General features: G+C 43.5%; 1 protein-coding gene across 2 annotated transcripts in view; it reads left to right on the top strand.

Moving 5' to 3' along the window:
• Positions 1-23,641, top strand: part of trappc9 (trafficking protein particle complex subunit 9) — a 320,599-nt gene that overhangs the window by 81,033 nt on the left and 215,925 nt on the right. For both annotated transcript variants that reach the window (XM_061882643.1, XM_061882642.1), the window contains 3 exons: positions 51-177; positions 241-373; positions 3,223-3,386. In XM_061882643.1, coding sequence (XP_061738627.1) covers positions 51-177; positions 241-373; positions 3,223-3,386 — 424 coding nt within the window. The remainder of the gene's footprint in view (positions 1-50; positions 178-240; positions 374-3,222; positions 3,387-23,641) is intronic.

Here is a 23,641-nt window from a genome sequence, read left to right as displayed (position 1 = left end):
ATTTTTATGAGGAAGCCTAAGATATTCCCTTCTTTGTCTTTTGTACTCAGGGTTTAATGACCTCCGGGGTGGAGTTTGAGTCCCTCCCCGCCGCCCTGTCGCTGCCCGCAGAGTCTGGCCTCTACCCCGTCACCCTGGTGGGCGTGCCAAGAACCGCAGGCAACATCACCGTCAACGGTGAGTTCCTCTGATCTGCCATGAAGCCACGCCCTGTTGACTCATATTTGCGTGTGATGGAAGGATACCACACCTCAGTGTTCGGTGTGACCAGCGACTGCCTGCTGGAGGGTCTGCCCGGCGTGAAAACAGACGGGTGCCTGCTGGAGGTGGTTCCTTCGCTTCCTCGTCTGCAGCTCAGTACGTCACTGCCACGGTGAGAGGATCCTTATGTACCAAGTTCATTAGTGCATACTTTTGTCTTAATTGGACTCATATTGTGGTGCAAACCTGCACAAAGGTTCCCCATCCCAATATTTGTGTAACAATGAGGCTAGGAGTGTCCTGGTCTGATAATGATATCTCCTACAGCAGGGGTCACCAACGCCAGGTCGCCCGTAAGGACCAGATGAGTCGCCCGCTGGCCTGTTCTAAAAATAGCTCACTTACCAGTGAGCTTTCTCTATTTTTTAAAGTTATTTATTTACGAGCATGCTGGTCTCGCTTTGCTCCACATTTTTAATTCTAAGAGAGACAAAACTCAAATAGAATTTGAAAATCCAAGAAAATATTGTAAAGACTTGGTCTTCACTTGTTTAAATAAATGTATGTATTTTTTTACTTTGCTTCTTATAACTTTCAGAAAGACAATTTTAGAGAAAAAATACAACCTTAAAAATGATTTTAGGATTTTTAAACACATATACCTTTTGACCTTTTAAATTCCTTCCTCTTATTTCCTGACTATTTTAATTCTAAAGAATAATAAATACATTTTAATTTAATTCTTCATTTTAGCTTTTGTTTTTTCGACAAAGATTATTTGTGAAATATTTCTTCAAACTTATTATGATTAAAATTCCAAAAATATCCATCCATCTTCTTCCGCTTATCCGAGGTCGGGTCGCGGGGGCAGCAGCCAAAGCAGGGAAACCCAGACTTCCCTTTCCCCAGCCACTTCGTCTAGCTCTTCCCGGGGGATCCCGAGGCGTTCCCAGGCCAGCCGGGAGACATAGTCTTCCCAACGTGTCCTGGGTCTTCCCGTGGCCTCCTACCGGTTGGACGTGCCCTAAACACCTCCCTAGGGAGGCGTTCGGGTGGCATCCTGACCAGATGCCCGAACCACCTCATCTGGCTCCTCTCCATGTGAAGGAGCAGCGGCTTCTACTTTGAGTTCCTCCCGGATGGCAGAGCTTCTCACCCTATCTCTAAGGGAGAGACCCAAACTCATTTGGGCCGCTTGTACCCTTGATCTTATCCTTTCGGGTCATGACCCAAAGCTCATGACCATAGGTGAGGATGGGAATGAAGATCGACCGGTAAATTGAGAGCTTTGCCTTCCGGCTCAGCTCCTTCTTCACCACAACGGATCGGTTACAACGTCCGCATTACTGAAGACGCCGCACCAAAAAATATATTCTGGGCAAATCTAGAAAATCTGTAGGATCAAATTTAAATCTTATGTCAAAGTCTTTTGAATTTCTTTTAAAATGTTTGTTCTGGAAAATCTAGAAGAAATAATGATTTGTCTTTGTTAGAAATATAGCTTGGTCCAATTTGTTATATATTCTAAGTGCAGATTGGATTTAACCTATTTCAAACATGTCATCAAAATCATATATTTATTGTGAGAAATCATTAAGATGATCAGTGTTTCCACAAAGATAAATATCATTAATTATTAATAATAACTTAGAGTTTAAGTTAAATTGAGCAAATTGGCTATTTCTGGCAATTTATTTAAGTGTGTATCAAACTGGTAGCCCTTCGCATGAATCAGTACCCAAGAAGTAGCTCTTGCTTTCAAAAAGGTTGGTGACCCCTGTCCTACACCAACTAACTTGTCTACACCAGGGGTGCCCACACTTTTTCTGCAGGCGAGCTACTTTTCAATTGACCAACTCGAGGGGATCTACCTCATTTATATATATCATTTATATTTATTTATTTATGAAAGAGACATTTTTGTAAACAAGTTAAATGTGTTTAATGATAATACAAGCATGTGTAACACATATAGATGTCTTTCTTTCACGAAGACAAGAATATAAGTTGGTGTATTACCTGATTCTGATGACTTGCATTGATTGGAATCAGACAGTAATGATGATAACGCCCACATTTTCAATTGGTGGAGAAAAAAAGTTGTCCTTTCTGTACAATACCACATGAAAGTGGTTGGTTTTTGGCATCTAATTCATCCAGCTTCCATACACTTTACAAGAAAAACATTGGCGGCAAATTCCGTAGCTTGCTTGATTGACATTCACGGCACCCGAGGGTCTTGTGAGATGACGCTGGCTGCTGCCAGTTCATTATTATGAAAAAATGACGGAGAGGAAGGCGAGAAACACTTTTTATTTCAACAGACTTTGGCGCCGTCCCTTCCGTCAAAACTCTAAAGGCCGACTGCACATTTCCTATCTTCACAATAAAAGCCCTGCTTCATGCTGCCTGCGCTAACAAAATAAGAGTCTCGGAAAGCTGGCGTGCACAAGTGATGTGCACGCCAGCTTTCTGAGGGATCGCTTGTGCACGCCAGTTTTCCGAGACTCTGTATTTAGTTAGCGCAGATATAAGTATATGAGTATAAGTCGCACCCCCGGCCAAACTATGAAAAAAAACTGCGACTTATGGTCCAAAGAATGCTTTTTGTGGATGTGTCACACAGTTTTTCCTATCCAACAAATACACTTTAGTGATTTTGCCATGTCTTTTGTGAAGTAGAAGTAAAAAGCAGGGACCCCAGCGAGAAGACGACATTAAAGCCAATTGATTAAGTTTCGGCACACATCACACAGGCTTGTCTTCCCCGCACGCAACACCAGAGGTTGAATTAATGGAATTACGCCATCAGCATCCTCACTTTCTAGTGCAGCACTTTTTCATGTGGGGAATCTTTCTCCTCTTTCTTTTGACTTTGCCGGAGTACTGGAGCAGAAAGCTCGAGAATACAAATGGTCTCTGTTTTTGTGGTTTTCTCTGCATCAGAATGAAATGACAACATTCACACTTGAGTGTTTCCTGTATATATTCATGCTTTGCATCGGAATTGTCTTCATGCAGGACGGCACACACGCCTCCGCCCATGTCCAAGGAGGAGCTGTGCAGCACGGTCTCTGTCCAGCTCTTCAACGGCGAGAGCCAGCAGATGACCATCACCTTGGAGAATATCGGCTCGGAGGATATCGAGAGCCTGGAGCTCAGCTCCAAGATTGTTAGCACCAAAGGTTAGCGACACACTTGAAACACCCGAATGCTGACGTAGATCAAATACAAACATACCATTCGGATGGGAAATCCTTCAGATGAACACTTGGAGCTGGACCATTATGGCAAAAATGATTCTGATTGATATTCTAATAATAGATAGATAGATAGATAGTACTTTATTTATTCCGTCAGGAGAGTTCCTTCAGGAAAATTACAATTTTCAGCACAATCCCATTCAAGATCAGACAAACATTACAGGGAGACAGAACAGGATCGCTGACGGGTCTGCCGGCTTCCAGCGCCCCTTACAAAAAAGATGACATACAGGTAAACAAGGGGGGTGGTGGGGGGGAAGAAAAAAATAGAAGATTAAAATAGAATAAAAAAATCGGTCTTAGCCTAGGCCCTGGAGTGGGGGTGCAGACTGAGGCCAAGGGAAAAAAAAAACACGATTATTTATACATTTGAAAACGTCTTTATTTTACCACCAAAACTTAGCAGGAAGGGATAGAAAGAAGAAAAAAAAAGAAGACAGATAGTACATTGAAACAACAGCAAATAGGATATGTACAAATATGTTACAAGAAATGAGATCAAAGAAGCAGTTAGTGAAGTAAATATCAATAACACAGAAATGTCAATAAACATTATTGCACTCCTGATGGAGTTATACAAACACTGTCAGGTCCAAACACTGATGACATCTAATAATCAGACCAGAAGCAAGGAAACAAGCAGAGACAGAGTTCAATTTAGTTACACATCCAAACTACCTTCTAAAAATCGCTATTTATTAGGAAAGTCCCTATTACATCACTGTCGACAACTCCACTTAGACACAATACTGTGTATGATTATAGAAAAATGCAAATATGTTGACACTTGGTGCTATCGCCCAGTCTCTGCTTTGTACGGGTTTTGGCAGTCAGCAGGCCGAGTCTGGACACAACACTCAGGAAAAAGGCTAGCGATCTTTTGGATTGCGAGCTCTGCACAAATACAGAAATACCACTTCAGCACAAATTGACAACACTTTATAGTAACTGCCCTTAAGCATAAAGTTATGATGATAATATATACATAATAATTCTAAAAAAACACCAATAGAATGAATGATAATCACCTCTATTATCAACATTACAATTGTTTCAAATGCAACAATACTTTAAGCACAGAACAACATTTTAAATAAAAAAAACATATCAAAACAAATTATAATATATATAAATTAGTATCAGATAAAGCACAAGTGAAGTGAATTATATTTATATAGCGCTTTACATAGTGAAACCCAATATCTAAGTTACATTTAAAGCAGTGTGGGTGGCACTGGGAGCAGGTGGGTAAAATGTCTTGCCCAAGGACACAACGGCAGTGACTAGGATGGCGGAAGTGGGAATCAAACCTGCAACCCTCAAGTTGCTGGCACGGCCACTCTACCAACCGAGCTGTACCGCCCCAATATTAATAGCAATTGATTTAAATGAGGCTTCACGGTGGCAGAGGGGTTAGTGCGTCTGCCTCACAATACGAAGGTCCTGCAGTCCTGGGTTCAAATCCAGGCTCGAGATCTTTCTGTGTGGAGTTTGCATGTTCTCCCCGTGAATGCGTAGGTTCCCTCCGGGTACCCCGGCTTCCTCCCACTTCCAAAGACATGCACCTGGGGATAGGCCCCTCCCACCTCCAAAGACATGCACCTGGGGATAGGCCCCTCCCACTTCAAAGACATGCACCTGGGGATAGGTTGATTGGCAACACTAAATGCTCCCTAGTGTGTGAATGTTGTCTGTCCATCTGTGTTGGCCCTGCGGTGAGGTGGCGACTTGTCCAGGGTGTACCCCGCCTTCCGCCCGATTGTAGCTGAGATAGGCGCCAGCGCCCCCCGCAACCCCAAAAGGGAATAAGCGGTAGAAAATGGATGGATGGATGATTTAAATGACATATACATAAACAATAACATTCAGTTTGTTTTTAATTCCATTTTCTTTTTACCTTTTACACTTATTTTACCACCATAAAATATGTGCTTTTGTGTCAAATAAAACTGTATAAAATGTTTCTTAATGAAATGCAAATATCCTCACATTTGTTGGTGCAGTTTTGAGCAGTATTTAAGGGCAAAGCATCATATATTGTGAATGTATCAATAAGTGCTTTAAGTAATGTACCTTTTTAAAACCACTATTTTATAGTTGTGCTGTTCTTCTCAGCTTGATGAGCAAAGAAAGAACTAGAGCAGGGGTGCCCACACTTTTTCTGCAGGCGAGCTACTTTTCAATTGACCAACTCGAGGGGATCTACCTCATTTATATATATCATTTATATTTATTTATTTATGAAAGAGACATTTTTGTAAACAAGTTAAATGTGTTTAATGATAATACAAGCATGTGTAACACATATAGATGTCTTTCTTTCACAAAGACAAGAATATAAGTTGGTGTATTACCTGATTCTGATGACTTGCATTGATTGGAATCAGACAGTAATGATGATAACGCCCACATTTTCAAATGGAGGAGAAAAAAAGTTGTCCTTTCTGTACAATACCACATGAAAGTGGTTGGTTTTTGGCATCTAATTCATCCAGCTTCCATACACTTTACAAGAAAAACATTGGCGGCAAATTCCGTAGCTTGCTTGATTGACATTCACGGCACCCGAGGGTCTTGTGAGATGACGCTGGCTGCTGCCAGTTCATTATTATGAAAAAATGACAGAGGAAGGCGAGAAACACTTTTTATTTCAACAGACTTTGGCGCCGTCCCTTCCGTCAAAACTCTAAAGGCCGACTGCACATTTCCTACCTTCACAATAAAAGCCCTGCTTCATGCTGCCTGCGCTAACAAAATAAGAGTCTCGGAAAGCTTGCGCACGCCAGTTTTCCGAGACTCTGTATTTAGTTAGCGCAGGCAGCATGAAGCAGGGCTTTTATTGTGAAGATAGGAAATGTGCAGTCGGCCTTTAGAGTTTTGACGGAAGGTACGGTGCGAGAGTCTGTTGAAATAAAAAGTGTTTCTCGCCTTCCTCTCGGTCATATTTTCATAATAATGAACTTGCCGCAGCCAGCGTCATCTCACAAGACCCTCCGGTACCGTGAATGTCATTTAAGTGACGTCTTGGTGAAGATTGATGATCACTCATTTTTAGGTCTATTTTTTTTTAAAAGCCTGGCTGGAGACCGACTGACACACCCCCCGCGGTCGACTGGTAGCTCGCGATCGACGGAATGGGCACCCCTGGACTAGAGGCTGTTTCTTTGTTAAAAAAAGAAAAAAGAGGGCGACTCTCAAAGTTGCGCCTGATTTTACATGGATGATGTCGTTCACAACAACACAAGCAGATACACTGTGGATGTGCTTTTCTTGCCAGCTTTAGCTTGGTACTTTAGTCACTGACAGTATCGACATTGTTTGGTTTAGGACTTGTTTTGTGGATTTTCATCACATTTACCTCAATTTCCTTGATAAAAATGTGCGTTCATCAGTGTCTTCCGTTTTATTGGCCAAATATCAGACTCCTCATATGCCTTACTTGTCTTGATTAGACCATCTCATAAAATAATGTATTTATTTTCTATTCATATGGAAAAAGAACGTTTTTTCAAGCAGCACAACAGTTTTATTTTGCCCTAAAAGTAGTTAAGTAAAATATTTCAAACAGACATGATACATTTTTAACAACATATAAGAGATATTTAGTTAATTGTTTACATTCATGGGCTACTTAGTGGGACACATCTTAGTTGCACACCTGCCTGCATGCTCACATCTTAGTTGCACACCTGCCCGCATGCTCACATCTTAGTTGCACACCTGCCCGCATGCTCACATCTTAGTTGCACACCTACCTGCATGCTCACATCTTAGTTGCACACCTGCCTGCACGCTCACATCTTAGTTGCACACCTGCCCGCATGCTCACATCTTAGTTGCACACCTGCCCGCATGCTCACATCTTAGTTGCACACCTGCCTCCATGCTCACATCTTAGTTGCACACCTGCCTGCATGCTCACATCTTAGTTGCACACCTGCCTGTACGCTCACATCTTAGTTGCACACCTGCCTGCACGCTCACATCTTAGTTGCACACCTGCCTGCACGCTCACATCTTAGTTGCACACCTGCCTGCATGCTCACATCTTAGTTGCACACCTGCCTGCATGCTCACATCTTAGTTGCACACCTGCCCGCATGCTCACATCTTAGTTGCACACCTGCCTGCATGCTCACATCTTAGTTGCACACCTGCCCGCATGCTCACATCTTAGTTGCACACCTGCCCGCATGCTCACATCTTAGTTGCACACCTGCCCGCATGCTCACATCTTAGTTGCACACCTGCCTGCATGCTCACATCTTAGTTGCACACCTGCCTGCATGCTCACATCTTAGTTGCACACCTGCCTGCATGCTCACATCTTAGTTGCACACCTGCCCGCTTCCTCACATCTTAGTTGCACACCTGCCTGCACGCTCACATCTTAGTTGCACACCTGCCTGCATGCTCACATCTTAGTTGCACACCTGCCTGCATGCTCACATCTTAGTTGCACACCTGCCTGCATGCTCACATCTTAGTTGCACACCTGCCTCCATGCTCACATCTTAGTTGCACACCTGCCTACATGCTCACATCTTAGTTGCACACCTGCCTGCATGCTCACATCTTAGTTGCACACCTGCCTGCACGCTCACATCTTAGTTGCACACCTGCCTGCATGCTCACATCTTAGTTGCACACCTGCCTGCATGCTCACATCTTAGTTGCACACCTGCCCGCATGCTCACATCTTAGTTGCACACCTGCCTGCATGCTCACATCTTAGTTGCACACCTGCCCGCATGCTCACATCTTAGTTGCACACCTGCCCGCATGCTCACATCTTAGTTGCACACCTGCCCGCATGCTCACATCTTAGTTGCACACCTGCCTGCATGCTCACATCTTAGTTGCACACCTGCCTGCATGCTCACATCTTAGTTGCACACCTGCCTGCATGCTCACATCTTAGTTGCACACCTGCCCGCTTCCTCACATCTTAGTTGCACACCTGCCTGCACGCTCACATCTTAGTTGCACACCTGCCTGCATGCTCACATCTTAGTTGCACACCTGCCTGCATGCTCACATCTTAGTTGCACACCTGCCTGCATGCTCACATCTTAGTTGCACACCTGCCCGCATGCTCACATCTTAGTTGCACACCTGCCCGCATGCTCACATCTTAGTTGCACACCTGCCTGCATGCTCACATCTTAGTTGCACACCTGCCTGCATGCTCACATCTTAGTTGCACACCTGCCCGCATGCTCACATCTTAGTTGCACACCTGCCTGCACGCTCACATCTTAGTTGCACACCTGCCTGCACGCTCACATCTTAGTTGCACACCTGCCTGCACGCTCACATCTTAGTTGCACACCTGCCTGCACGCTCACATCTTAGTTGCACACCTGCCTGCATGCTCACATCTTAGTTGCACACCTGCCTGCATGCTCACATCTTAGTTGCACACCTGCCCGCATGCTCACATCTTAGTTGCACACCTGCCTGCATGCTCACATCTTAGTTGCACACCTGCCTGCATGCTCACATCTTAGTTGCACACCTGCCTGCATGCTCACATCTTAGTTGCACACCTGCCCGCATGCTCACATCTTAGTTGCACACCTGCCTGCATGCTCACATCTTAGTTGCACACCTGCCCGCATGCTCACATCTTAGTTGCACACCTGCCCGCATGCTCACATCTTAGTTGCACACCTACCTGCATGCTCACATCTTAGTTGCACACCTGCCCGCATGCTCACATCTTAGTTGCACACCTGCCCGCATGCTCACATCTTAGTTGCACACCTGCCTGCATGCTCACATCTTAGTTGCACACCTGCCTGCATGCTCACATCTTAGTTGCCCACCTGCCTGCACGCTCACATCTTAGTTGCACACCTGCCTGCATGCTCACATCTTAGTTGCACACCTGCCCGCATGCTCACATCTTGCAGACGCTGGTCACGCCTGTTTTTTTTTTGGCCTTTGTTCTCAGTCGGTGTGAAAAATTCCCTTCCATTTTTAGCAAGCCTCTTCTCCTGGCCTGCTATAAATGATTCTTTTATGTGGCAGGTTAACTGCACTCACTTTGCTAATATTGCTTTAGAATGACCTTAAAAGTGCGGCCTAGGTAGTTTTTTCCATGAGTGGAAGTTATTTTCACTTGCTTGTCTCCTTCTGAAAAGCCTGTCAGGTCACGGCGGGGAAATTCTACCATTTGGTTTCAAATAATATAAAGAGGCAGACGTGTGGAGCATGACTAATCAAAGGTCAGCTTTCTAGTCTGCTGCGCTCTGCCTCATCCCAGGCCACTCTGAAGTCTGCTTCCAACCTGCCACGCAGGCCACTCTGAAGTCTGCTTTTAACCGCCACCCAGGCTACTCTGAAGTCTGCTTCCAACTGCTACCCGGGCCACTCTGAAGTCTCCTTCCAACTGCCACCCAGGCCACTCTGAAGTCTCCTTCCAACTGCCACCCAGGCCAATCTGAAGTCTCCTTCCAACTGCCACCCAGGCCACCCTGAAGTCTCCTTCCAACTGCCACCCAGGCTACTCTGAAGTCTGCTTCCAACTGCCACCCAGGCCACTCTGAAGTCTGCTTATAACCTGCCACCTGGGCCACTCTGAAGTCTGCTTTTAACCGCCACCCAGGCTACTCTGAAGTCTGCTTCTAACTGCCACCCGGGCCACTCTGAAGTCTGCTTCCAACCCTCCACCTGTCCCACTCTGAAGTCTGCTTCTAGCTGCCACCCAGGTCACTCTGAAGTCTCCTTCCAACCTGCCACCCAGGCCACTCTAAAGTCTACTTCCAACCTGCCACCCAGGCTACTCTGAAGTCTGCTTTTAATCGCCACCTGGGCCAATCTTAAGTCTGCTTCCAACCTGCCACCCAGGCCACTCTAAAGTCTGCTTCTAACCTGCCACCCAGGCCACTCTGAAGTCTGCTTTTAGCCACCACCCAGGTCACTCTGAAGTCTGCTTCTAACCGCCACCCGGGCCACTCTGAAGTCTGCTTCCAACCTTCCACCCAGGCCACTCTGAAGTCTGCTTCTAACTGCCACCCGGGCCACTCAGAAGTCTGCTTCCAACTGCTACCCGGGCCACTCTGAAGTCTGCTTCTAACCTGCCACCTGGGCCACTCTGAAGTCTGCTTTTAACCGCCACCCAGGCTACTCTGAAGTCTGCTTTTAACCGCCACCCAGGCTACTCTGAAGTCTGCTTCTAACTGCCACCCGTGCCACTCTGAAGTCTGCTTCTAACTGCCACCCTGGCCACTCTGAAGTCTGCTTCTAACTGCCACCCGGGCCACTCTTAAGTCTGCTTCCAACCTGCCACCCAGGCCACCTGAAGTCTTTTTTTAACCGCCACCCGGGCCACTCTTAAGTCTGCTTCCAACCTGCCCCCCAGGCCACTCTAAAGTCTGCTTCCAACCTGCCACCCAGGCCACATGAAGTCTGTTTTTAGCCGCCACCCGGGCCACTCTTAAGTCTGCTTTCAACCTGCCACCCAGGCCACTCTGAAGTCTGCTTCCAACCTGCCACCCAGGTCACTCTGAAGTCTGCTTCCAACCTGCCACCTGGGCCAATCCAAAGTCGGCTTCCAACCTGCCACCCAGGTCACTCTGAAGTCTGCTTTTAACCGCCACCTGGGCCACTCTGAAGTCTGCTTCCAACCTGCCACCCAGGCCACTCTAAAGTCTGCTTCCAACCTGCCACCCAGGTCACTCTGAAGTCTGCTTTTAACCGCCACCTGGGCCACTCTAAAGTCTGCTTCCAACCTGCCACCCAGGCCACCTGAAGTCTTTTTTTAACCGCCACCCGGGCCACTCTTTAAGTCTGCTTCCAACCTGCCACCCAGGCCACTCTGAAGTCTGCTTCCAACCTGCCACCCAGGCCACTCTAAAGTCTGCTTCCAACCTGCCACCCAGGCCACTCTAAAGTCTGCTTCCAACCTGCCACCCAGGCCACTCTAAAGTCTGCTTCCAACCTGCCACCCAGGCCACCTGAAGTCTGCTTTTAACCGCCACCCGGGCCACTCTTAAGTCTGCTTCCAACCTGCCACCCAGGCCACTCTGAAGTCTGCTTCCAACCTGCCAGCCAGGCCAATCTAAAGTCTGCTTCCAACCTGCCACCCAGGCCACTCTAAAGTCTGCTTCCAACCTGCCACCCAGGCCACTCTAAAGTCTGCTTCCAACCTGCCACCCAGGCCACTCTAAAATCTGCTTCCAACCTGCCACCCAGGCCACCTGAAGTCTTTTTTTAACCGCCACCCGGGCCACTCTTAAGTCTGCTTCCAACCTGCCACCCAGGCCACTCTGAAGTCTGCTTCCAACCTGCCACCCAGGCCACTCTAAAGTCTGCTTCCAACCTTCCACCCAGGCCACTCTAAAGTCTGCTTCCAACCTGCCACCCAGGCCAATCTAAAGTCTGCTTCCAACCTGCCACCCAGGCCACTCTAAAGTCTGCTTCCAACCTGCCACCCAGGCCACCTGAAGTCTTTTTTTAACCGCCACCCGGGCCACTCTTAAGTCTGCTTCCAACCTGCCACCCAGGCCACTCTGAAGTCTGCTTCCAACCTGCCACCCAGGCCACTCTAAAGTCTGCTTCCAACCTGCCACCCAGGCCACTCTAAAGTCTGCTTCCAACCTGCCACCCAGGCCAATCTAAAGTCTGCTTCCAACCTGCCACCCAGGCCACTCTAAAGTCTGCTTCCAACCTGCCACCCAGGCCACCTGAAGTCTGCTTTTAACCGCCACCCGGGCCACTCTTAAGTCTGCTTCCAACCTGCCACCCAGGCCACTCTGAAGTCCGCTTCCAACCTGCCCCCCAGGTCACTCTGAAGTCTGCTTCCAACCTGCCACCTGGGCCAATCCAAAGTCGGCTTCCAACCTGCCACCCAGGCCACCTGAAGTCTGTTTTTAACCGCCACCCGGGCCACTCTTAAGTCTGCTTCCAACCTGCCACCCAGGCCACTCTGAAGTCTGCTTCCAACCTGCCCCCCAGGTCACTCTGAAGTCTGCTTCCAACCTGCCACCTGGGCCAATCCAAAGTCGGCTTCCAACCTGCCACCCAGGTCACTCTGAAGTCTACTTTTAACCGCCACCTGGGCCACTCTGAAGTCTGCTTCCAACCTGCCACCCAGGCCACTCTAAAGTCTGCTTCCAACCTGCCACCCAGGTCACTCTTAAGTCTGCTTCCAACCTGCCACCCAGGCCACTCTGAAGTCTGCTTCCAACCTGCCACCCAGGCCACTCTAAAGTCTGCTTCCAACCTGCCACCCAGGCCACTCTAAAGTCTGCTTCCAACCTGCCACCCAGGCCAATCTAAAGTCTGCTTCCTACCTGCCACCCAGGCCACTCTAAAGTCTGCTTCCAACCTGCCACCCAGGCCACCTGAAGTCTGCTTTTAACCGCCACCTGGGCCACTATTAAGTCTTCTTCCAACCTGCCACCCAGGCCACCTGAAGTCTGTTTTTAACCGCCACCCGGGCCACTCTGAAGTCTGCTTCCAATCTGCCCCCCAGGTCACTCTGAAGTCTGCTTCCAACCTGCCACCCAGGCCACTCTGAAGTCTGCTTTTAACCGCCACCTGGGCCACTCTAAAGTCTGCTTCCAACCTGCCACCCAGGCCACCTGAAGTCTTTTTTTAACCGCCACCCGGGCCACTCTTAAGTCTGCTTCCAACCTGCCACCCAGGCCACTCTGAAGTCTGCTTCCAACCTGCCACCCAGGCCACTCTAAAGTCTGCTTCCAACCTGCCACCCAGGCCACTCTAAAGTCTGCTTCCAACCTGCCACCCAGGCCAATCTAAAGTCTGCTTCCTACCTGCCACCCAGGCCACTCTAAAGTCTGCTTCCAACCTGCCACCCAGGCCACCTGAAGTCTGCTTTTAACCGCCACCTGGGCCACTATTAAGTCTGCTTCCAACCTGCCACCCAGGCCACCTGAAGTCTGTTTTTAACCGCCACCCGGGCCACTCTGAAGTCTGCTTCCAATCTGCCCCCCAGGTCACTCTGAAGTCTGCTTCCAACCTGCCACCTGGGCCAATCCAAAGTCGGCTTCCAACCTGCCACCCAGGTCACTCTGAAGTCTGCTTTTAACCGCCACCTGGGCCACTCTGAAGTCTGCTTCCAACCTGCCCCCCAGGCCAATCTAAAGTCTGCTTCCAACCTGCCACCCAGGTCACTCTGAAGTCTGCTTTTAACCGCCACCTGGGCCACACTAAAGTCTGCTTCCAACCTGCCACCCGGGCCACTCTGAAGTCTGTGTGGGTGGTGTGACCATTTGAAGACCCAGGGAACAAAGGATCTCTGCCACCCTGACGTGAGGAGAAGACAACTTTCAAGTCAACCAAATGAATATCGCCTTCTCTTAGCTGGCCATGTGGTCTTCTGACTAGTGATGTTGTTATCGGGGGCGTCCCGATCCAGTGTTGATAACAGGTGATATCGGTTTGAGTGTAAAATGGCCGATATAAGTTCTGATAATGCCGGGAGAGCCAGTTAACATCTAAATGTCCTCCAATAATAACACAGTGTACTGTGTTTTACTACAGTCATTTACAAAAGGTAAACATGCTAGGCTATAGGAGCTAGCTGCTACACAACAGCTAAGCCTACAATAGCACACAAGCTAGACATACATAATTATTCACGGCATATTATTTGCCACTTGCCAAGATCTCAGTCCCTTGTTTTAAGAACCATTTACTTTTTTTTTTTTGTCATGTAATTGCAAGGACGCTTCATTTAAGAATTGCAAGTTGATTAAAGGGAATAAGCGGTAGAAAATGGATGGAAGTTGATTAAAGGCCTACTGAAAGCCACTACTAGCCACCACGCAGTCTGATAGTTTATATATCAATGATGAAATATTAACATTGCAACATAGCTCGGTTGGTAGAGCGGCCGTGCCAGCAACTTGAGGGTTGCAGGTTCGATTCCCGCTTCCGCCATCCTAGTCACTGCCGTTGTGTCCTTGGGCAAGACACTTTACCCACCTGCTCCCAGTGCCACCCACACTGCTTTAAATGTAACCTAGCTATTGGGTTTCACTATGTAAAGCGCTTTAAGTCACTAGAGAAAAGCGCTATATAAATATAATTCACTTCACTTCACACATGCCAATACGGCCTTTTTAGTTTACTAAATTACAATTTCAAATTTCCCGGGAGTTTCGTCTTCAAAACGTCGTGTAATGATGACGTGTACGCAAGACGTCACGGGTTTTTAGGAAGTGAGAGCGCTGCACACACACACAGCTAAAAGTCGTCTGCTTTAACGGCATAATTACACAGTATTCTGGACATCTGTGTCGCTGAATCTTTTGCAATTTGTTCAATTAATATTGGAGACGTCAAAGAAGAAAGATGGAGTTGGGAAGCTTTAGCCTTTAGCCACACAAACACACGGTGATTCCTTGTTTAAAATTCCTGGAGGTGAAACTTTACTATGGATCAAGAGAACATGGATCCCGACCAGCAGGTTTCGGTGAGAAAATTGTGGTTAAAAAGTCAGTTCTTACTGGAGAAAAGCCAAGCTTGTGCCGTCCATAAAGCTGCCGTCCCCTGAGACACTGGCGTCAACACACCGACTATCAGGTACTATTTAACTCACTAAAACACTAGCAACACAATAGAAAGATAAGGGATTTCCCAGAATTATCCTCGTAAATGTCTCTAAAAACATCGGAATCCGTCCCAATGCAATTGCTATTTTTTTTAACTTTTTTTTCCTAGTCCGTCGCTATCAATATCCTCAAACACCAATCTTTCATCCTCGCTCAAATTGATGGGAGAATTGTCGTTTTCTCGGTCCGAATAGCACTTTTTGTGCTAAACAATGTGAATATGTGAGGAGCCGTCAAACATGTGACCTCATCGTCTGCTACTTCCGGTACAGGCAAGGCTTTTCTCCAGTTGCAAACTTTATCGTGGATGTCCATCATATTCCGCTTATCTGAGGTCAGGTCGCGGGGGCAACAACCTAAGCAGGGAAACCCAGACTTCCCTCTCCCCAGCCACTTCGTCTAGCTCTTCCCGGGGGATCCCGAGGCGTTCCCAGGCCAGCCGGGAGACATAGTCTTCCCAACGTGTCCTGGGTCTTCCCCGTGGCCTCCTACCGGTTGGACGTGCCCTAAACACCTCCCTAGGGAGGCGTTCGGGTGGCATCCTGACCAGATGCCCGAACCACCTCATCTGGCTCCTCTCGATGTGGAGGAGCAGCAGCTTTGCTTTGAGTTCCTCCCGGATGGCAGAGCTTCTCACCCTATCTCTAAGGGAGAGACCCAAACTCATTTGGGCCGCTTGTACCCGTGATCTTATCCTTTCGGTCATGACCCAAAGCTCATGACCATAGGTGAGGATGGGAACGTAGATCGACCGGTAAATTGAGAGCTTTGCCTTCCGGCTCAGCTCCTTCTTCACCACAATGGATCAGTACAACGTCCGCATTACTGAAGACGCCGCACCGATCCGCCTGTCGATCTCACGATCCACTCTTCCCTCACTCGTGAACAAGACTCCTAGGTACTTGAACTCCTGCACTTGGGGCAGGGTCTCCTCCCCAACTCGGGGATGGCATTCCACCCTTTTCCGGGCGAGAACCATGGACTCGGACTTGGAGGTGCTGATTCTCATTCCGGTCGCTTCACACTCGGCTGCGAACCGATCCAGTGAGAGCTGAAGATCCCGGTCAGATGAAGCCATCAGGACCACATCATCTGCAAAAAGCAGAGACCTAATCCTGCGGTCACCAAACCGGAACCCCTCAACACCTTGACTGCGCCTGGATGTTCTCTACTAAATCCTTTCAGCAAAAATATGGCAATATGGCAAAATGATGAAGTATGACACATAGAATGGAGCTGCTATCCCCGTTTAAATAAGAACATCTAATCTCAGTAGGCCTTTAATGCTCATTGTTGGAATAAAACACTTATTATTTTCTTAAAAGTCCTGCTACTTTCTAGTTATACAAATCTTCCTTTAGGAATTATGGACCGTTAATTTGGCTATATATATATATATATATGTGTATTTTTTTACTAAAATCTAGTCTTTATCTTATTTACTTTTCATACTTCGCATCCGAGTGTGAAGCGACCGGAATGAGAATCAGCACCTCCAAGTCCGAGTCCATGGTTCTCGCCCGGAAAAGGGTGGAGTGCCATCTCCGGGTTGGGGAGGAGACCCTGCCCCAAGTGGAGGAGTTCAAGTACCTAGGAGTCTTGTTCACGAGTGAGGGAAGAGTGGATCGTGAGATCGACAGGCGGATCGGTGCGGCGTCTTCAGTAATGCGGACGTTGTACCGATCTGTTGTGGTGAAGAAGGAGCTGAGCCGGAAGGCAAAGCTCTCAATTTACCGGTCGATCTACGTTCCCATCCTCACCTATGGTCATGAGCTTTGGGTCATGACCGAAAGGATAAGATCACGGGTACAAGCGGCCCAAATGAGTTTGGGTCTCTCCCTTAGAGATAGGGTGAGAAGCTCTGCCATCCGGGAGGAACTCAAAGTAAAGCCGCTGCTCCTCCACATGGAGAGGAGCCAGATGAGGTGGTTCGGGCATCTGGTCAGGATGCCACCCGAACGCCTCCCTAGGGAGGTGTTTAGGGCACGTCCAACCGGTAGGAGGACACGGGGAAGACCCAGGACACGTTGGGAAGACTATGTCTCCCGGCTGGCCTGGGAACGCCTCGGGATCCCCCGGGAAGAGCTAGACGAAGTGGCTGGGGAGAGGGAAGTCTGGGTTTCCCTGCTTAGGCTGCTGCCCCCGCGACTCGACCTCGGAGAAGCGGAATATGATGGATGGATGGATGGATGGAATAAAACACTTATTATTTTCTTAAAGGTCCTGCTACTTTCTAGTTATACAAATCTTACTTTAGGAATTATGGACCGTTAATTTGGCTATATATATATTTTATTTTTTACTAAAATCTAGTCTTTATCTTATTTACTTTTTGTCGTGTGCTTAAACAATATTGCAGTTTAAAACAGCACATCTGTCAATATATACAAGTACACAATAATTACACATAGAAAGTCTGCAAGGCTGACGTGTATTAGAACATATCCAGTAACAAGCGTGTCCGCATCATTCAACTTACTGCCTCATAATTATTGTGACCACTAGGTGTCGCCCAAAACAATTTAACGCTCCACTTCGAAAGTAAAAAACCTGTCTAAAGGTTTGTGTTTATGTCACCTTTTCTAACATTCCACACTACACCAATTTAAAAGTGTGTATGGCTCCTGATATCGTTTCGGATTAATATCGGCCAATACACACATCTTCCGTATCGGTGTTGTATGGGAAGTGGTACAATTAGTAGTTCTATGTTGAATTTTATCAATCATTCCCTTTCTCAGTTACTTTTGACCTCGCTACACATCTTAAATTACAAGCTGACTCTCTATTTGTATATGAAGTGCACAACAAGCGGGACAAACATTAGCATTAGAGCTACAGACGTCCTCCCTGCACAATTACTTTTATAGAATGTTTTTCAAGTCCAATTGTCACGGTGTGAAAATTGCATCTACTTTGTGATGGAAATGATCTCATGTTCCCTCTGAAGTAGATCATAAATTGCACTTTCTAAGCCTGAGAAGTAAAAAATAAAAAGATGAAAGCAGCCATCAAAGATGGATTTGAGTAAAGTCATTGTCGCTGCCAGTTTGTGCGCAGGCTTCAGTGAGAATAACGTCATCCGTGACTCACCTCAGTGACTCTGCACTCCTATTTCTCTCTCAGCTCCCCAATTTCTCCCTTGAATTCACTGCCTTTATGAATATGTAGAGTTGGCTGCTGTTGTGAGGAAATGCGATGCCATTAAAAAGGCTTTGGCTCTCCGATGTGAACTGGCAGGCATTTCTCAAATCTGTTGGCCTGTTGCTGCGATCCTGAGCAGGATTCAGGTGATGCATCATTTAGGGATGTCCCGATACAACTTTTTCACTTCCGATACGATACCGATATTGTAGCCTTGAGTATTTGCCGATACCGATATCAATACGATACGATATAGGCACGAATCATGCATATATTTATTCCTTATTTTGTTTTGTAGAATGTTAGAAAAGGCTTGATAAAGTGATGTTACTGTTACTGATGTTGTAGTGTTAAAACAGAAAACAATAGTCAGCAATAGTAGGTATAGGAAAAACTGACTCATTTATTATTAACCAATTGGTTACATACATTTTAACCTTCAGCAAAGGAGTATTACCTCAACAAATCCAATAAAAACAAAATGTTATATTTAAAGTGCAAAATAACCACTAACACCAACATAATTATACAATTGAAAAGAATAAATTAAAAATAAATTAGAAGACCCTGAAAAATCACCTAAATAAATCCAATAAAAAAAACAAAAAAACGTTTTAAAGTGCAAACAATTCAAGTTCACTTCAGTTATTTTTTTACTGTCAGCATATGTTGGAAACAACTGTGGGCAGGGACAAAAACCACAAAAACAACACAATATTGTCCACTGTCCAACTGCTCTAAATTAATTCACAGCTCCAGTTTCACTGACTGACTATGCCCAAAACAATGTAGTAATTACTCTTAGTCTTCACTGAAGAATAGTGTAAACGCAATAAACATATCACTCTAATAACTTTTTCACTTCCGATACGATACCGATATTGTAAACCTTGAGTATTTGCCGATACCGATATCAATACGATACGATATAGGCACGAATCATACATATATTTATTCCTTATTTTGTTTTGTAGAATGTTAGAAACGGCTTGATAAAGTGATGTTACTGTTACTGATGTTGTAGTGTTAAAACAGAAAAAAATAGTCAGCAATAGTAGGTATAGGAAAAACTGACTCATTTATTATTAACCAATTGGTTACATAAATTTTAACCTTCAACAAAGGAGTATTACCTCAACAAATCCAATAAAAACAAAATGTTATATTTAAAGTGCAAAATAACCACTAACACCAACATAATTATACAATTGAAAAGAATAAATTAAAAATAAATTAGAAGACCCTGAAAAATAACCTAAATAAATCAAATAAAAAAAACAAAAAACGTTTTAAAGTGCAAACAATTCAAGTTCACTTCAGTTATTTTTTTACTGTCAGCATATGTTGGAAACAACTGTGGGCAGGGACAAAAACCACAAAAACAACACAATATTGTCCACTGTCCAACTGCTCTAAATTAAGAGTTCACAGCTCCAGTTTCACTGACTGACTATGCCCAAAACAATGCAGTAATTACTCTTAGTCTTCACTGAAGAATAGTGTAAACGCAATAAACATATCACTCTAATAACTTTTTCACTTCCAATACGATACCGATATTGTAGCCTTGAGTATTTGCCGATACCGATATCAATACGATACGATATAGGCATGAATCATACATATATTTATTCCTTATTTTGTTTTGTAGAATGTTAGAAAAGGCTTGATAAAGTGATGTTACTGTTACTGATGTTGTAGTGTTAAAACAGAAAACAATAATCAGCAATAGTAGGTATAGGAAAAACTGACTCATTTATTATTAACCAATTGGTTACATAAATTTTAACCTTCAACAAAGGAGTATTACCTCAACAAATCCAATAAAAACAAAATGTTATATTTAAAGTGCAAAATAACCACTAACACCAACATAATTATACAATTGAAAAGAATAAATTAAAAATAAATTAGAAGACCCTGAAAAATAACCTAAATAAATCCAGTAAAAAAAACAAAAAACGTTTTAAAGTGCAAACAATTCAAGTTCACTTCAGTTATTTTTTTTACTGTCAGCATATGTTGGAAACAACTGTGGGCAGGGACAAAAACCACAAAAACAACACAATATTGTCCACTGTCCAACTGCTCTAAATTAAGAGTTCACAGCTCCAGTTTCACTGACTGACTATGCCCAAAACATTGTAGTAATTACTCTTAGTCTTCACTGAAGAATAGTGTAAACGCAATAAACATATCACTCTAATAACTTTTTCACTTCCGATACGATACCGATATTGTAGCCTTGAGTATTTGCCGATACCGATATCAATACGATACGATATAGGCACGAATCATACATATATTTATTCCTTATTTTGTTTTGTAGAATGTTAGAAAAGGCTTGATAAAGTGATGTTACTGTTACTGATGTTGTAGTGTTAAAACAGAAAACAATAGTCAGCAAGAGTAGGTATAGGAAAAACTGACTCATTTATTATTAACCAATTGGTTACATAAATTTTAACCTTCAACATAAGAGTATTACCTCAACAAATCCAATAAAAACAAAATGTTATATTTAAAGTGCAAAATAACCACTAACACCAACATAATTATACAATTGAAAAGAATAAATTAAAAATAAATTAGAAGACCCTGAAAAATAACCTAAATAAATCCAATAAAAAAAACAAAAAACATTTTAAAGTGCAAACAATTCAAGTTCACTTCAGTTATTTTTTTTACTGTCAGCATATGTTGGAAACAACTGTGGGCAGGGACAAAAACCACAAAAACAACACAATATTGTCCACTGTCCAACTGCTCTAAATTAAGAGTTCACAGCTCCAGTTTCACTGACTGACTATGCCCAAAACAATGTAGCAATTACTCTTAGTCTTCACTGAAGAATAGTGTAAACGCAATAAACATATCACTCTAATAACTTTTTCACTTCCGATACGATACCGATATTGTAGCCTTGAGTATTTGCCGATACCGATATCAATACGATACGATATAGGCACGAATCATACATATATTTATTCCTTATTTTGTTTTGTAGAATGTTAGAAAAGGCTTGATAAAGTGATGTTACTGTTACTGATGTTGTAGTGTTAAAACAGAAAACAATAGTCAGCAAGAGTAGGTATAGGAAAAACTGACTCATTTATTATTAACCAATTGGTTACATAAATTTTAACCTTCAACATAAGAGTATTACCTCAACAAATCCAATAAAAACGAAATGTTATATTTAAAGTGCAAAATAACCACTAACACCAACATAATTATACAATTGAAAAGAATAAATTAAAAATAAATTAGAAGACCCTGAAAAATAACCTAAATAAATCCAATAAAAAAAACAAAAAACGTTTTAAAGGGCAAACAATTCAAGTTCACTTCAGTTATTTTTTTACTGTCAGCATATGTTGGAAACAACTGTGGGCAGGGACAAAAACCACAAAAACAACACAATATTGTCCACTGTCCAACTGCTCTAAATTAAGAGTTCACAGCTCCAGTTTCACTGACTGACTATGCCCAAAACAATGTAGTAATTACTCTTAGTCTTCACTGAAGAATAGTGTAAACGCAATAAACATATCACTCTAATAACTTTTTCACTTCCGATACGATACCGATATTGTAGCCTTGAGTATTTGCCGATACCGATATCAATACGATACGATATAGGCACGAATCATACATATATTTATTCCTTATTTTGTTTTGTAGAATGTTAGAAACGGCTTGATAAAGTGATGTTACTGTTACTGATGTTGCAGTGTTAAAACAGAAAACAATAGTCAGCAATAGTAGGTATAGGAAAAACTGACTCATTTATTATTAACCAATTGGTTACATAAATTTTTACCTTCAACAAAGGAGTATTACCTCAACAAATCCAATAAAAACAAAATGTTTTATTTAAAGTGCAAAATAACCACTAACACCAACATAATTATGCAATTGAAAAGAATACATTAAAAATAAATTAGAAGACCCTGAAAAATAACCTAAATAAATCCAATAAAAAAAACAGAAAAACGTTTTAAAGTGCAAACAATTCAAGTTCACTTCAGTTATTTTTTTTACTGTCAGCATATGTTGGAAACAACTGTGGGCAGGGACAAAAACCACAAAAACAACACAATATTGTCCACTGTCCAACTGCTCTAAATTAAGAGTTCACAGCTCCAGTTTCACTGACTGACTATGCCCAAAACAATGTAGTAATTACTCTTAGTCTTCACTGAAGAATAGTGTAAACGCAATAAACATATCACTCTAATAACTTTTTCACTTCCGATACGATACCGATATTGTAGCCTTGAGTATTTGCCGATACCGATATCAATACGATATAGGCACGAATCATACATATATTTATTCCTTATTTTGTTTTGTAGAATGTTAGAAAAGGCTTGATAAAGTGATGTTACTGTTACTGATGTTGTAGTGTTAAAACAGAAAACAATAGTCAGCAAGAGTAGGTATAGGAAAAACTGACTCATTTATTATTAACCAATTGGTTACATAAATTTTAACCTTCAACATAAGAGTATTACCTCAACAAATCCAATAAAAACAAAATGTTATATTTAAAGTGCAAAATAACCACTAACACCAACATAATTATACAATTGAAAAGAATAAATTAAAAATAAATTAGAAGATCCTGAAAAATAACCTAAATAAATCCAATAAAAAAAAAAAAAACGTTTTAAAGTGCAAACAATTCAAGTTCACTTCAGTTATTTTTTTTACTGTCAGCATATGTTGGAAACAACTGTGGGCAGGGACAAAAACCACAAAAACAACACAATATTGTCCACTGTCCAACTGCTCTAAATTAAGAGTTCACAGCTCCAGTTTCACTGACTGACTATGCCCAAAACAATGTAGTGATTACTCTTAGTCTTCACTGAAGAATAGTGTAAACGCAATAAACATATCACTCTAATAACTTTTTCACTTCCGATACGATACCGATATTGTAGCCTTGAGTATTTGCCGATACCGATATCAATACGATACGATATAGGCACGAATCATACATATATTTATTCCTTATTTTGTTTTGTAGAATGTTAGAAAAGGCTTGATAAAGTGATGTTACTGTTACTGATGTTGCAGTGTTAAAACAGAAAACAATAGTCAGCAATAGTAGGTATAGGAAAAACTGACTCATTTATTATTAACCAATTGGTTACATAAATTTTAACCTTCAACAAAGGAGTATTACCTCAACAAATCCAATAAAAACAAAATGTTTTATTTAAAGTGCAAAATAACCACTAACACCAACATAATTATACAATTGAAAAGAATAAATTAAAAATAAATTAGAAGACCCTGAAAAATAACCTAAATAAATCCAATAAAAAAAACAAAAAACGTTTTAAAGTGCAAACAATTCAAGTTCACTTCAGTTATTTTTTTTACTGTCAGCATATGTTGGAAACAACTGTGGGCAGGGACAAAAACCACAAAAACAAC

This window comes from Nerophis ophidion, linkage group LG21 (assembly GCF_033978795.1).
Source record: "Nerophis ophidion isolate RoL-2023_Sa linkage group LG21, RoL_Noph_v1.0, whole genome shotgun sequence".
NCBI classification, from domain to species: Eukaryota; Metazoa; Chordata; class Actinopteri; order Syngnathiformes; family Syngnathidae; genus Nerophis; species Nerophis ophidion.
This window is presented reverse-complemented; position numbering and strand designations above follow the sequence as displayed.